The 12,850-nt window shown below is 47.2% G+C and overlaps 1 protein-coding gene across 1 annotated transcript; it reads left to right on the top strand.

Annotated features, from left to right (window-relative positions):
- Nucleotides 1-3,305: 3,305 nt before the first annotated feature.
- Nucleotides 3,306-11,477, top strand: TMX1 (thioredoxin related transmembrane protein 1). Its single transcript, XM_071426076.1, has 8 exons — nt 3,306-3,508; nt 3,588-3,703; nt 4,702-4,747; nt 5,313-5,441; nt 7,981-8,026; nt 8,105-8,206; nt 8,463-8,535; nt 8,907-11,477. Exons 1-8 carry the CDS (start codon nt 3,348-3,350, stop codon nt 9,083-9,085), a joined length of 852 nt encoding a protein of 283 aa, XP_071282177.1. The 5' UTR covers nt 3,306-3,347; the 3' UTR covers nt 9,086-11,477.
- The last annotated feature ends 1,373 nt before the right edge of the window (nt 11,478-12,850 follow it).

The following is a 12,850-nucleotide window of genomic DNA, read 5'->3' on the forward strand; positions in this document are numbered from 1 at the left end:
ATCAGAAGGCTAAACAAGAATGAATAATAAAAACTTGTGACTCCTCAGAGCCTTGACACAGCTGGCTGTGATTGGCCATTAATTAAAAACAATTCACATGTTTGGATAAACAATCTCCAGACCACATTCCAGAGCAGCAAAACACGGAGAAGCTGGGGCTCCTCATCTTCCCAGGAGAAGAAATCCTGGCGAAGGGATTTTTCAGAAAACATCACGGTGACACTCAGGTGCTGTTCCTTTCTGCCATAAGTAAAGATCACAGAATCATGGAATGGTTTGGGTTGGAAGGAGCCTTAAATCCCACTCAGTTCCACCCTGTGCCATGGGCAGGGACAACTTCCATTGTCCCAGGTTACTCCAAACCCCAATATCCAGCCTGGCCTTGGACACTTCCAGGGATCCAGGGGCAGCCACAGCTGCTCTGGGCAGCAGCAGAGGGAAGCTGTGGCTGTTCTCTATCCCAGACACACAGGTTGGATGGAGAAGGATTGGGGGTGATGGTTAATGAAAAACTCAACACAAGCCAGCAGTGTGTGCTCCCAGCCCATAAACCAATGGCCCCTAAATTGGGGAATACACTGAGGGGCTGGAGAGTGTGCAGAGAATGGAGCTGGGAAGGGAATGGAGCCCCAGGAGAGGCTGAGGGAGCTGGGCAGGGGCTGCAGAATCCCTGAGGGAGCCGGGCAGGGGCTGCAGAATCCCTGAGGGAGCTGGGCAGGGGCTGCAGAATCCCTGAGGGAGCTGGGCAGGGGCTGCAGAATCCCTGAGGGAGCCGGGCAGGGGCTGCAGAATCCCTGAGGGAGCCGGGCAGGGGCTGCAGAATCCCTGAGGGAGCTGGGCAGGGGCTGCAGAATCCCTGAGGGAGCTGGGCAGGGGCTGCAGAATCCCTGAGGGAGCTGGGCAGGGGCTGCAGAATCCCTGAGGGAGCTGGGCAGGGGCTGCAGAATCCCTGAGGGAGCTGGGCAGGGGCTGCAGAATCCCTGAGGGAGCTGGGCAGGGGCTCAGCCTGGAGCAAAGGAGGCTCAGGGGGCCCTTGTGGCTCTGCACAGCTCCTGCCAGGAGGGCACAGCCGGGGGGAACAGGGACAGGAGCAGAGGGAACGGCCTCAGGCTGGGCCAGGACAGGGTTTAGGTTGGGTGTGAGGAAGAATTTCCTCACAGGAAGGGTTGTTAAGCATCAGAAGGGGCTGATCAGGGAATGGTGGAGTGCCCATCCCTGGAGGTGCCCAGGGAATTCCTGGAGGTGGCACTCAGTGCTCTGGGCTGGGTGACGAGGTGGGGACCGGGCACAGCTCAGACTCGATGACCTCGGAGATCATTTCCAACGGTAATGTGAAAAACGCCAGTCACTTGTTTTTAAAATGTTAAAAGTTTAATAGTAATAAAATGGTTATAAAAATAGCAATAGAATTAGAGTAATAATAATTTGGATTAGGACAATATGAGACAATAGAAACAAAGAGTTACAGACATCTGGGTACCTTTTCTGGGCAAAATAAGCCTGAAAAAATAATTTGGACAATTTGGATTAGGACAATATGAGACAATAGAAACAAAGAGTTACAGACATCTGGGTACCTTTTCTGGGCAAAATAAGCCCAAAAAAAGGACCCATGTTACCAGAGGATTAACCCTTAAAAGCAACAGCCTGTTGCATATTCATACAGCTCATCCATGATGCAGAAATTCCATTCCAACACAGGATTCTGTCTGGGCAGTGTCAGCTTCTTCCTCTGAATCCTGACGGTGTCTCCAACCCTGAGCAAGGCAGAAGAAGTTCATTTCTCCTGATAATGGAGCAATAAATTCTCTTTCTCTGAAAGATTAGGTGTCCTGTGGCTGCTATCTGGTGTACCTCATTCCTTTCTTTAAAAAAAATATCCCACATACACAGTTTCTATTTTAACTACAAAAGTTACATTTAAACTACAAAACTACATTTACAATCCTACTAAAATGTCAATACAGCGCTACCAATCAATATAACATAACATATACAGTAAATATCTGTGTAGAGCCACATTAATATGCACTTTTCACACTTAATGATTCTGTGATAAGGAGTAATGGGTGCAAACTGATAGAAGGGATGTTTAGGACATATAGAAGAAATCCTTCTGTCACTATAGGACACGAAATAACACGACACGCACACATTGCTGTTTTCAAGGCAAAAAAAGAAAGTTTATTTTTTGACTCTAACATTTATAGATTTCTAAAAGTAACAGTGGATTGGAGGGTGAAAGCGCCACCTCTCCAATGACACCGGGCAAACTAACAGTTTATCAAATTTCTCCTTTTCTATAAAAGCATGTAAAACAATAAGTCATTTACAGAATGTGTGTGAGAAAGTTCATTACAAAAATGTAAACATCAGAAGGCTTAGAAAATCTTAAAAAATCAGGGTGACATCCTTCCCTGTGAGGGTGCTGAGGCCCTGGCACAGGTTACCCAACCATCACGGCTGCCCCATCCCTGGTGTGCCATGGTGTGCCATGGGGTGGGACGAGTCGGGAATTCCATCCCTTCCAATCCTAACCCTTCCAGGATTGCAATCCTTTCCAATGCCAACCATTCCAGGATTCCAATCCTTTCCAATGCCAACCATTCCAGGATTCCAATCCATTCCAATCCCTTCCAAGTCCCAACCGTTCCAGGATTCCAATCCCTTCCAATCCCAACCACTCCAGGATTCCAATCCCTTCTGATTCCAACCATCCTAGGATTCCAATCCATTCCAATCCCTTCCAATCCCAACCACTCCAGGATTCCAATCCCTTCCGATTCCGACCATCCTAGGATTCCATTCCAATCCTGACCATTCCAGGATTGCAATCCTTTCTGATTTCAATCCCTTCCAATCCCAACCGTTCCAGGATTCCAATCCCTTCCAATCCAGGACTGCAATCCCTTCCGACTCCAATCCCTAGCAATCCCGACCATTCCAGGATTGCAATACTTTCCGATTCCAGTCCCCTCCACTCCCAACCATTTCAGAATTGCAATCCCTTCTGATTCCAATCCCTTCTGATTCCAATCCCTCCCAATCCCAACCACTCCAGGATTTCAATCCCGACCATTCCAGGACTGCAATCCCTTCTGATTCCAACCCCTTCCGATCCCCACCACTCCAGGATTCCGATCCCTTCCCAATCCCAACCATTTCAGGATTGCAATCCCTTCCGATTTCAATCCTGGCCATTTCAGGATCCCAATCCCTCCCATTCCAGGACTCCAGCCCCTCCCGATGCCCCGCTCTCCCGGTTCCCGGCGCCTCCTCCCCGTTGCCCTCAGGGCGGGCCCGGCCGTGACGCGCCGGGAAGGCGGAAGGAGGGGGGGCGGCCCAAGATGGCGGCGCCGGGCCGGGCCGGGCCCGCGCTGAGGGCTCCGCTCTGCGCTCTGCTCTGCCTGGCGCTGGCCGCCGCCGCCCGGGGCAGGCCGAGCCCCGTGAAGGTGCTGTCGGACGGGATGTGGCGGGAGCTGCTGCAGGACGAGTGGATGGTGGAGTTGTGAGTGGGGAGCGGCGCGGCGGGGGTGCCGGGGCGGTGTGAGGGCTGTGTGGGTGACCGCGCTGTGCCGCTCCCGCAGCTACGCGCCCTGGTGCCCCGCCTGCGAGAACCTGCAGCCCGAGTGGGAGAAGTTCGCCGAGTGGGGAGAGGACCTGGGGGTCAACGTGGCCAAAGTGGATGTGACCGAGCAGCCGGGTGAGAGGGGCTGGGAAGGGCTCCCGAAGCCCCCCCGGGATTTGGGGAGCTGAGGGGTTTGGGGGTGCTCGTCTCCGGTGTGTGCTTGTGGGAGGCAGGCAGAAATAATAGGGGTAATAAAAGTGTTTTACTCATCTCTAGCTGTGTGACTAAACGCCCTGATCTTGCTTAATAGGATCCCAGAATGTTTTGGTTGGGAGGGACCTTGAAGATCATCCCATTCCAACCCCTACCGCACCTTCCACCATCCCAGGGAGCTCCAAGCCCCGTCCAGCCTGGCCTTGGACACTCCCAGGGGTCCAGGGAAAGCTTCTCTGGGCACCCTGGGCCAGGTTCCACACAGGAACGAGACTGTCAGATAGTAGATCAAATAGGTATAATTGAATGAATAGAATAAACAAAATGCATAGACTATAATAGGTAAAAAGAATGAGAGATTTTGTCCAGAGCATGATTTCAAGGAGATTTTTGGCCATACTTTTAAAGTTTCAGCCTTGCCATTCCAGTCCCTCCTTTGGTTGGGAGAAGGGAGCGCAAACAATCTGCTCTGACTGTTCTGAGACTGTCCTGAAAATCTCCTGAAAATCTCCTGGAACTCTCCTGTCCCTGTGGGATTTGTAAGCCTGGCCTTCCCCACGCTGATCTCTTTCTCCAGAGCAGCTTTACTTTTGAAGCTTGCCTCACTTGGGTTATTTTCCTCAGGGTTTCTGGAGGCTGCAGATCCTGTTTGCAAAGGAGAGCCTCTCCCTCTGAAGAGCTGCAGCCAAAAGAGTCCAATGGAGCTGTTATCCCTGGATATCTCATTTTCCCCATGTTACTCTTTGTCCAGGGACCATTTTCCAAGTGTGTGCTGCTTTGACATGCACAAGGTTGTGTTGGATTGCATGGAAATATTGATACCCAGGCCTGCTGTTGTATTTTGGGGTGTTACAGCATTCCTTGCCTCTTTTTTTTCCATAAAAATACTCAAAATACTCTTAAAATAACTTTCCTTACAGGGTTAAGTGGACGATTTATCATCACAGCCCTCCCTACCATCTATCAGTAAGTAGAAGGGGTTTTTTGGGGTGAAAGTGGGCATTTTTTTCTTCTTTTTTTTTGGCAAATAAATGAGATTTATTATGCTCTTTAAGAATAGGAGCTGCTTGTCACTGACACATCCACTGTCTCACCCACTGTGACCTTGTGCTGCCAGATGATTTCTTTTCCTTTCCCTTCAGGCCTTATTTATTCTGCCTTTTCATGGGTGTTTCTGTTTTGCAATCCTTTCTCTGTAGGTTGATCTTCAGTGCAGGTGTGTGGCAAGGGCTTTAGGAAGATCATTATCTTTCTTTTTTTTCTTTTTTTTTTTTTGTGGGATCACAGCCTAAAGCTAGCCAAGCTGTTTATGGAGTCAGTGTTCTGGAAATAACTTGGAGTAAGTCCAGGGCTTTGGAAAATGGTTTTTAGAGGCAATATCAGCTAAAAAAAAAAAACACCACTGAAAAAGTGAATGTGTAAAAAATAGACAAGGTGATGGGAGGGGGTTTGTTGGATGGAAACAAATGCTGCACTTGGTGCTTGGGTCATATAAATAAAGGATTTGGGTGATGTTGTTGTTATTTTACAGCTGCAAAGATGGAGAGTTCAGGAGGTACCAGGGAGCAAGGAATAAAGCTGCCTTCATTAACTTCATCAGTGATGAGGAGTGGAAATCCATTGAACCAGTGTCCTCCTGGTTTGGTCCTTCCTCTTTCCTGTAAGCTTTGGGTTGGTTTTGTAACAATTTATTATCAAATGTCCTGAGGTGTGTCCTGCTCCCTGTTCCCAGCTCTGTGTGGGCAGGAGCTGTGGGAATGGGTGGGTGTCCCAATTCTTCCTCAGCTGTGGCAGGGTTGTCACCACAGCAGGGGTGACCTGAGCACTGTCACCATAGCAGGGGTGACCTGAGCATTGTCACCATAGCAGGGGTGACCTGAGCACTGTCACACAGCAGGGGTGACCTGAGCATTGTCACCATAGCAGGGGTGACCTGAGCACTGTCACCACAGCAGGGGTGACCTGAGCATTGTCACCATAGCAGGGGTGACCTGAGCATTGTCACTACAGCAGGGGTGACCTGAGGGTTGTCACCATAGCAGGGGTGACCTGAGCACTGTCACCACAGCAGGGGTGACCTGAGCACTGTCACCACAGCAGGGGTGACCTGAGCATTGTCACCACAGCAGGGGTGACCTTAGGGTTGTCACCATAGCAGGGGTGACCTGAGCATTGTCACCACAGCAGGGGTGACCTTAGGGTTGTCACCACAGCAGGGGTGACCTGAGCACTGTCACCACAGCAGGGGTGACCTGAGCACTGTCACCACAGCAGGGGTGACCTGAGCATTGTCACCATAGCAGAGGTGACCTGAGCATTGTCACCATAGCAGAGATGACCTGAGCATTGTCACCATAGCAGAGGTGACCTGAGCACTGTCACCACAGCAGGGGTGACCTGAGGGTTGTCACATAGCAGGGGTGACCTGAGCACTGTCACCACAGCAGGGGTGACCTGAGCATTGTCACCACAGCAGGGGTGACCTTAGGGTTGTCACTATAGCAGGGGTGACCTGAGGGTTGTCACATAGCAGGGGTGACCTGAGCACTGTCACCACAGCAGGGATGACCTGAGCATTTTCACCATAGCAGGGATGACCTGAGCATTGTCACTACAGCAGGGGTGACCTGAGGGTTGTCACCATAGCAGGGGTGACCTGAGCACTGTCACCATAGCAGGGGTGACCTGAGCACTGTCACCATAGCAGGGGTGACCTGAGGGTTGTCACCATAGCAGGGATGACCTGAGCACTGTCACCACAGCAGGGGTGACCTGAGGGTTGTCACCACAGCAGAGGTGACCTGAGCACTGTCACCATAGCAGGGGTGACCTGAGGGTTGTCACCACAGCAGGGGTGACCTGAGCACTGTCACCACAGCAGGGGTGACCTGAGCACTGTCACCACAGCAGGGGTGACCTGAGCATTGTCACCATAGCAGAGGTGACCTGAGCACTGTCACCACAGCAGGGGTGACCTGAGCACTGTCACCATAGCAGGGGTGACCTGAGCATTGTCACCATAGCAGGGGTGACCTGAGGGTTGTCACCACAGCAGAGGTGACCTGAGCATTGTCACCATAGCAGAGGTGACCTGAGCATTGTCACCATAGCAGGGGTGTCCTGAGGGTTGTCACCACAGCAGAGGTGACCTTAGGGTTGTCACCACAGCAGGGGTGACCTGAGCATTGTCACCATAGCAGGGGTGTCCCCAGCAAGGTTTACTTTAAAGCTTGAAGAGGTTTCCTAAACTCTTGTAGGGACCTTGCTGACCCTTGAAGTTTTTTGGTTTCTGATGGTTTTTGCCCAGCTAAATCCTGGGAAATTTCTTTCACTGTCTGGAGGAAATCACAAGGAAATCACAGAGGGATTCTCCATCAGGAACTGACAGGAAAAAGGGGATTGGGTTCAAACTGCCAAGGGAAATTTGGGTTTGATACATGCAAGGAATTCCTGGCTGTGAGGTTCTCTTACAAACTCTTACCCCATGCCAAGGAATGTGTGAAACTGGGTATTAATTCAGCATTAACAAGTTCTCTTATTATTTTCTGTACTCAGACACCAAACTTAAGTGTCTGAGGATCTCTCAGCTCTTATAACCTGATTTTCTTTTAATAGCTTAATTTTTTTTTGTTTTAATAAAACCTCCTTGTGCTTCTTTCTTAATATCTCCACTGGAGTTCCAGCTGGCTTCTCACAGAACATTGGTCCAGATAGAACAGAAAAGGGACTTGAAATTCACATGGATTAACTTTAACTTGGATTCAGCAGATCCAAGTTAGAGAAATCTGGGAATTTATGGCTGTCCATGTATGAGCTGAGGTTGTTTCACACAGGTTTGAGGCTGAAATTATGGCAAAGGGACAGGCAATGGAATTATCCAGGCAGGAAAGGGAATGTGACATCATCACAGGAGCTGGGGGAAAATTTGTGTTTTAAAGTGTTCTCAGTGCTCTCTTTTTAAGATTTTAAGGTGTCCTGTGTTCTCTTTTAAGATTTTAAGGTGTTCTCACTGTTCTCTTTTTAAGATTTTAAGGTGTTCTCAGTGCTCTCTCTTTAAGATTTTAAGGTGTTCTCAGTGCTCTCTTTTTAAGATTTTAAGGTGTTCTCAGTGTTCTCTTTTTAAGATTTTAAGGTGTTCTCAGTGCTCTCTCTTTAAGATTTTAAGGTGTTCTCAGTTTCTCTTCTGTGCTTTGTTTCAGGATGAGCAGCATGTCAGCGTTGTTCAAGTTGTCCATGTGGATCAGGGTATTTGCCTACATCCCCACTTCATTTCCTCCTCAATATGAAATCAGCTCTTTCTGAAATAATTCTCTTTTATTCTAGCATGGCCATGGCTATTTGACAGAAAACCTTGGAATGCCAGTCTGGGGCTCCTATGCAGTTTTTGGATTGGCCACTCTGTTCTTAGGAATGGTTCTGGGACTTGTAAGTGCAGCCCTTGGGGCTGAGGGTGACCTGGTTACACTTGTGCTGCCTCCACCTCAATGTTGGGGTGGGTTTTGGGGTACCCTGAGCTGCAACACAGGGATGGGGACAGGATGGAGCCCCCATAATCCAAGGGGAAGCTGGATGGGATCCACCTGAGGGTAAATGCTTAGATTTGATCTGGAAATTTTCCATCCTAAACGATTGCAATGTGCAGAATGTTTGGGAGTTTCACCCTGGGTTTCTTTGGTTTCAGATGATGGTGTTCCTGGCAGACTGCATCTGTCCCTCCAAAAGGCACAGACCACCACAGCTCCAGCCTCAGCCAAGTAAGCCCACAGCAAACTTCTGATTCAATGAAGCTGTTTGATAAATCTTATTTGGAGAAAATATTAAAGAAATCCTGGTGTCTGCAGGATGTGACGTGGAGTGGAGAACTTTGCATTTGGGATTGATGCCTCGCCCTTAGGGTTTATAATGGGTTGGGATTTGCTATTTAGTAAAGCTGGGGTATTTTTAAAACTGGTTTTAGGGATAGAAAAAATTTTGAGAGCATTTTCATACCTGAAAGACATGAAATTCCACATGGGCAGGAAGAGGAAATGGAGTGGAGCTCTCAGTGTCGCTGTGCTTGCCCGTGATGTTAAAAAAGTGGATTTTACTTTGCTATTTACTTGTGTGTTTTTCCTTTCTCCTCGAGGGAAACAAGGTCCAGAGTCAGCTCATCTGCTGAAGAACAGGTATGAAGAGCAGGAGGGAGATGAGGGAGATATCTCAGATGAGGAAACAGAGGGGAAGGAGGGGAGCAAGAGAGACTCATCCCCGAGCGGTGTCCGGCAGCGCCCCGTGCCCGGTGCTGCTCCTCTGGAGAAATCTTAGCTGCATTTGCACCAGGATTAGTGCTTGAGTCAGCCACTCAAAGGGAGAGCAATGTCACATCCTCCAGCTTGAAGAGAAGAAATGACTCCTGGCTTGGTAATGTCGCTGCATTTCATAAATTTGGAGGAAATAATAACAATAATAAAATAAAAAAAGCATCAGGTATTCCAAAGGAAAAGTTGCTGTTGCAAATGGCTGGAACTTCTCCTGTCTGTGTGCAGAGAAGTGTCAAGGAATGATTGCTGTGGCTTCTGGGATGATTTGTTCCCTAGGGATTATTAGGAAGAGAATGTAAACCAGAGTCATTCCTGCATTAGAGAGCATTAGCAAGGAAAATGCACTCACCTGGTTGTTGCTTAAACCTCCCAAAAGGGTTCCCTGCTCTTATACTGTTTGTCAGTATAAATTTCTAGCTGTGCCCTGAAGAAATGCTGAGGGAAAAGTTCCTTTAGTTATGGATCTAAAATTCCTTTAGTTTAGGCTTTTTATGAGACAAAAACTGCCTTTTGCTATGACAATGAGTGCTACAAACCCCCCCAACCTTTTTTCTTACAAAGAGCTGATGGAACTTAGCACAAGCACTCCTGCAGTGGGATCCTCTGGCTGCCCAGAACCCTGCTGCTTGCATCCATTTCTTCCAGAAAAAGCTGTAGAAAACTCTCTGAGCTTCTTGGCAAAGTAGTTTTCCTCTAGGAACAAGTGACAAGCAGCACCTTGAAGTCTTGTCTGTCTCTGTGACTCCATAGTTTACACACAGGGTTCTCTGTGCAAATCCTCTCCATTCCTCCTCCTGGGTGCCAGCAGGGCTCTGCTTGTTTTTAATCCATCATTTCTTACTCAAATCTTGCTGCAGATCCATGCAGGCTGTACCTGGCCTGAAGTTAAAATAACTCCTTTCTATTTCTTTTTTTTTTTTCCCCTCCTATTTTCACAAAATCATTTTGAAACATTAAACCTGAATTTTTTTCTTGGAAAAAAAAGAAAAAAAAATTAGTTTACTCTTGTCTGTATGGTGTTTGTTTTCACTCTGTATAGAAATAAAAAGAATGCACATGCCCTTTGGACCAGTGTTGTAAAGAGTTTTCCATATTCTTTTGATTCAATTCCAAAGTTTTTGCAAGGGAAGGATGAGCCTAATACTGAGCACGTTTAGATTTTTTTGCCAAGCTTGTTTCTGATTTTCTTTTTTGTTTGTTTGTTTAGCTTTGTGGGTTCTTAGCTTTTATTTGTAGTTATTTAGGTTTTTTAGTGTTTAGTTTTTATTTGTAGTTATTTAGTGGCTTTTTTTTTAATTGCCCATCTGACTTCTTCCCCTTTTTTGTTTCTTTTCTCTACATTGGTGCTCTGGAATGACTTGACTTCAGTGCTGTGTGTTAGAAAGATAAACTGATGTCTGAAAGGGTCTTTTTGGCTAAAATCTGTCCTTTTTTAAAGCTAAAACCTCTCCTGGTGTTGGGATGAAGACCACTGTGTGCCAGAATTGCCCTTAAGGTGTTGGTTTTGTGGAATTGCCTTAAATTCTCTAAAAGTTCCCATCTCTGAGCCTTTGTCACTGATAAATAAAGCAATAAATAAAGAGATACTGAGGAGAAGTAGCAGCACTGCCTTGGATCAGTGGTGGTTTTGCAGTTTGGAGAGGGCTTGAGGAGACAGAAGAGCTGTAGCTGGTAGGAAAAAGTGTTGAGTTGTTTGAAAAGCTGAACTCTGCTCACTCCACTTGGGATATATTTCAGTGTAGCTTTTCTAAGTGCACAGGTTTTTAATTTTTCAGTTACAACCAAACTTGGTGCAATACAGAGAGGACACCCTGCTGACTTGTGGCAAACTTCTCATTGTAAAAGAACACCCAACCTTTCCTTTGTTGTGCTGGACTTGTGGGCTCCTGCTTGAACAAGAACTTCCAGCAGGAATTTACATTTTTTTTTTTTTTCTCTGCCTGCTGCTCACTTCTCCCTGCCTTAGGCACAGACCCAAACCCCAAACCTGCCTCGTGGGGGTGACTGTTCCCAGCTGTGCAACTCCTGCTTGGATTGTCCACAGGCAGCCTCTGCTGATCTCTGCTAATCTCACCCTGCAGATTTTGCAGAATATTATGGTTTTGTCCTGTGAATATTTTTAAGTTCCTTGATTGATTTTTTTTTTTGTTTGTTAGTTTTAAAGATCTCTATTCCAAAGATGTTTACTGAGGCTGAGTGGTGTAACCTGAGTGTAAGAGCCTGTCCTTTGTGTGTTTTGATGTTGCCTGAATATCAATTTTGTAAAAACCAGAATGCCCTTTCCATATCACCTGGACCAGGCCTGTTTTCATTCCAGAAAGAATTAATGACAATAATGTAACAACAATTTTGTTTTTCAGAGAGTCTTCAAGTAAAAAATAACCACCAGCTTTGGATTCCTGTGTTTGTGTCTTTTTTTTGTTTTTTTTTTTTAATTGCTCAGGTTCTTGCTGCTTAGTCATGAAACAGCTGCTTCCATGGATAAAAATTATAACCCTGAAGATATAAAAATGTTTTTCTGAAAAGTCAGGTGTGAATAATAATTCAAAGTAAAGCTGTGATTTTTTAGTCAAGACTGGCTTGGGTACCTCACCTTGATAGATGGTTCCAATGGTTTGGGAAGGAGCTTTCACTCATGCCAGGCTTAGCCAGAAATGGTAATAAAATGTGGTTTTCTGTAGCAGAAAATGTAGGCTGGAGTTGACAAATGATGTTTAAAATGAATTTCTTTGGTGGCTGCTTTCCTTTCTGTGGTTGCGTGAAACACTGCGAGGGGTGTGGGAGCTGCAGCTGGGCCCTCCCCCAAGCCCAGCAGCTGAAGGGATCAACACTCTGGGATTAATCCTGGAGTGGGAAGCTTAATTCCAGCTGCTGGCAGCTCTGAAGTGAAGGAGGCTGCTTGGGGAGGAGACAAATCCAGGCAAGGAATGCTCAGGGTGTTCTGAGTTACAGCCGGTTCCTTCCCTCCATCCCTGCCCTTGGGGGTGTGGAATTTTCTGGAAAAGTGCAATAATGCTCTTAGCTCCACCCTGACAGGGGTAAGGAATTGAGAATTCCACAGGCACTCAGGGGATGCTCATGGAAACCTCACTCCCCTCCTCTTCCTCTCAGTGAGATGCATCCAACAGGGAGTAACAGCAGAAGGAAAAAAACCTAGGGGAAAAAACCAAGGGAAAAGTCAAACTGAAATAGTTGTGGGTATTAAAATGCTTGGGAATGGCCTGATAGGAAGGAAATGTCTGGGAATTGTTGGCAGTTGGTGTTTGCCAAGGCTGGGTTGGACATCAGTGGTTTCAGTTGTGATAATGCTTGGTGGGGAAGGAGACATTTCAGTGTTTAGCCCTGGTTTAGAAACACCAAATTCAATCTCAATTTTAAGGTTTCTTTGCTTTAAGAAGGGGGAATTGTCTCTCCTGCAGGTGTCTTGTCCTTGGTTTGGCCTGGACAACATCACCTTTGGCCCTTCCCTGAGTTTATTCCATGGCTGATTCCCCACTCTTGGTCCAGCTTTACTTTACCTTCCAAACTCCCTACTTTGATTAATCCAGTGACTTTCCAGAAGAATTTCTGCCAGAACCTCCCCTTTTCCCTCACTTTTCCCTGCTTGAAATGTCCCAGCCACAAATTTCACTTCCCTTCAGCATTGCTTCCAGAAGTTCCCTTTCACTGCAAGGCAGATCCAAAAGGACAACTTTTCGGTCCTGGGAATTCTGCCTGCCCCAGGTGGGTTCCCAAAAACCAGGAGGAATCCTGGCCAGGAGGGGTTGAG

This window comes from Agelaius tricolor, unplaced genomic scaffold (genome assembly GCF_023055355.1).
Source record: "Agelaius tricolor isolate 1412-34295 unplaced genomic scaffold, bAgeTri1.0.p SCAF_5, whole genome shotgun sequence".
NCBI lineage: Eukaryota > Metazoa > Chordata > Aves > Passeriformes > Icteridae > Agelaius > Agelaius tricolor.

What these genes read in the sequence shown, in the direction of transcription:
- TMX1 (XM_071426076.1), top strand. Translation starts at nt 3,348, where the DNA reads ATGGCGGCGCCGGGCCGGGCCGGGCCCGCGCTGAGGGCTCCGCTCTGC. An exon ending in TTTGGTCCTTCCTCTTTCCT is followed by an intron (nt 5,442 to 7,980) that starts GTAAGCTTTGGG and finishes GCTTTGTTTCAG; the next exon opens with GATGAGCAGCATGTCAGCGT. An exon ending in ACAGCTCCAGCCTCAGCCAA is followed by an intron (nt 8,536 to 8,906) that starts GTAAGCCCACAG and finishes TTTCTCCTCGAG; the next exon opens with GGAAACAAGGTCCAGAGTCA.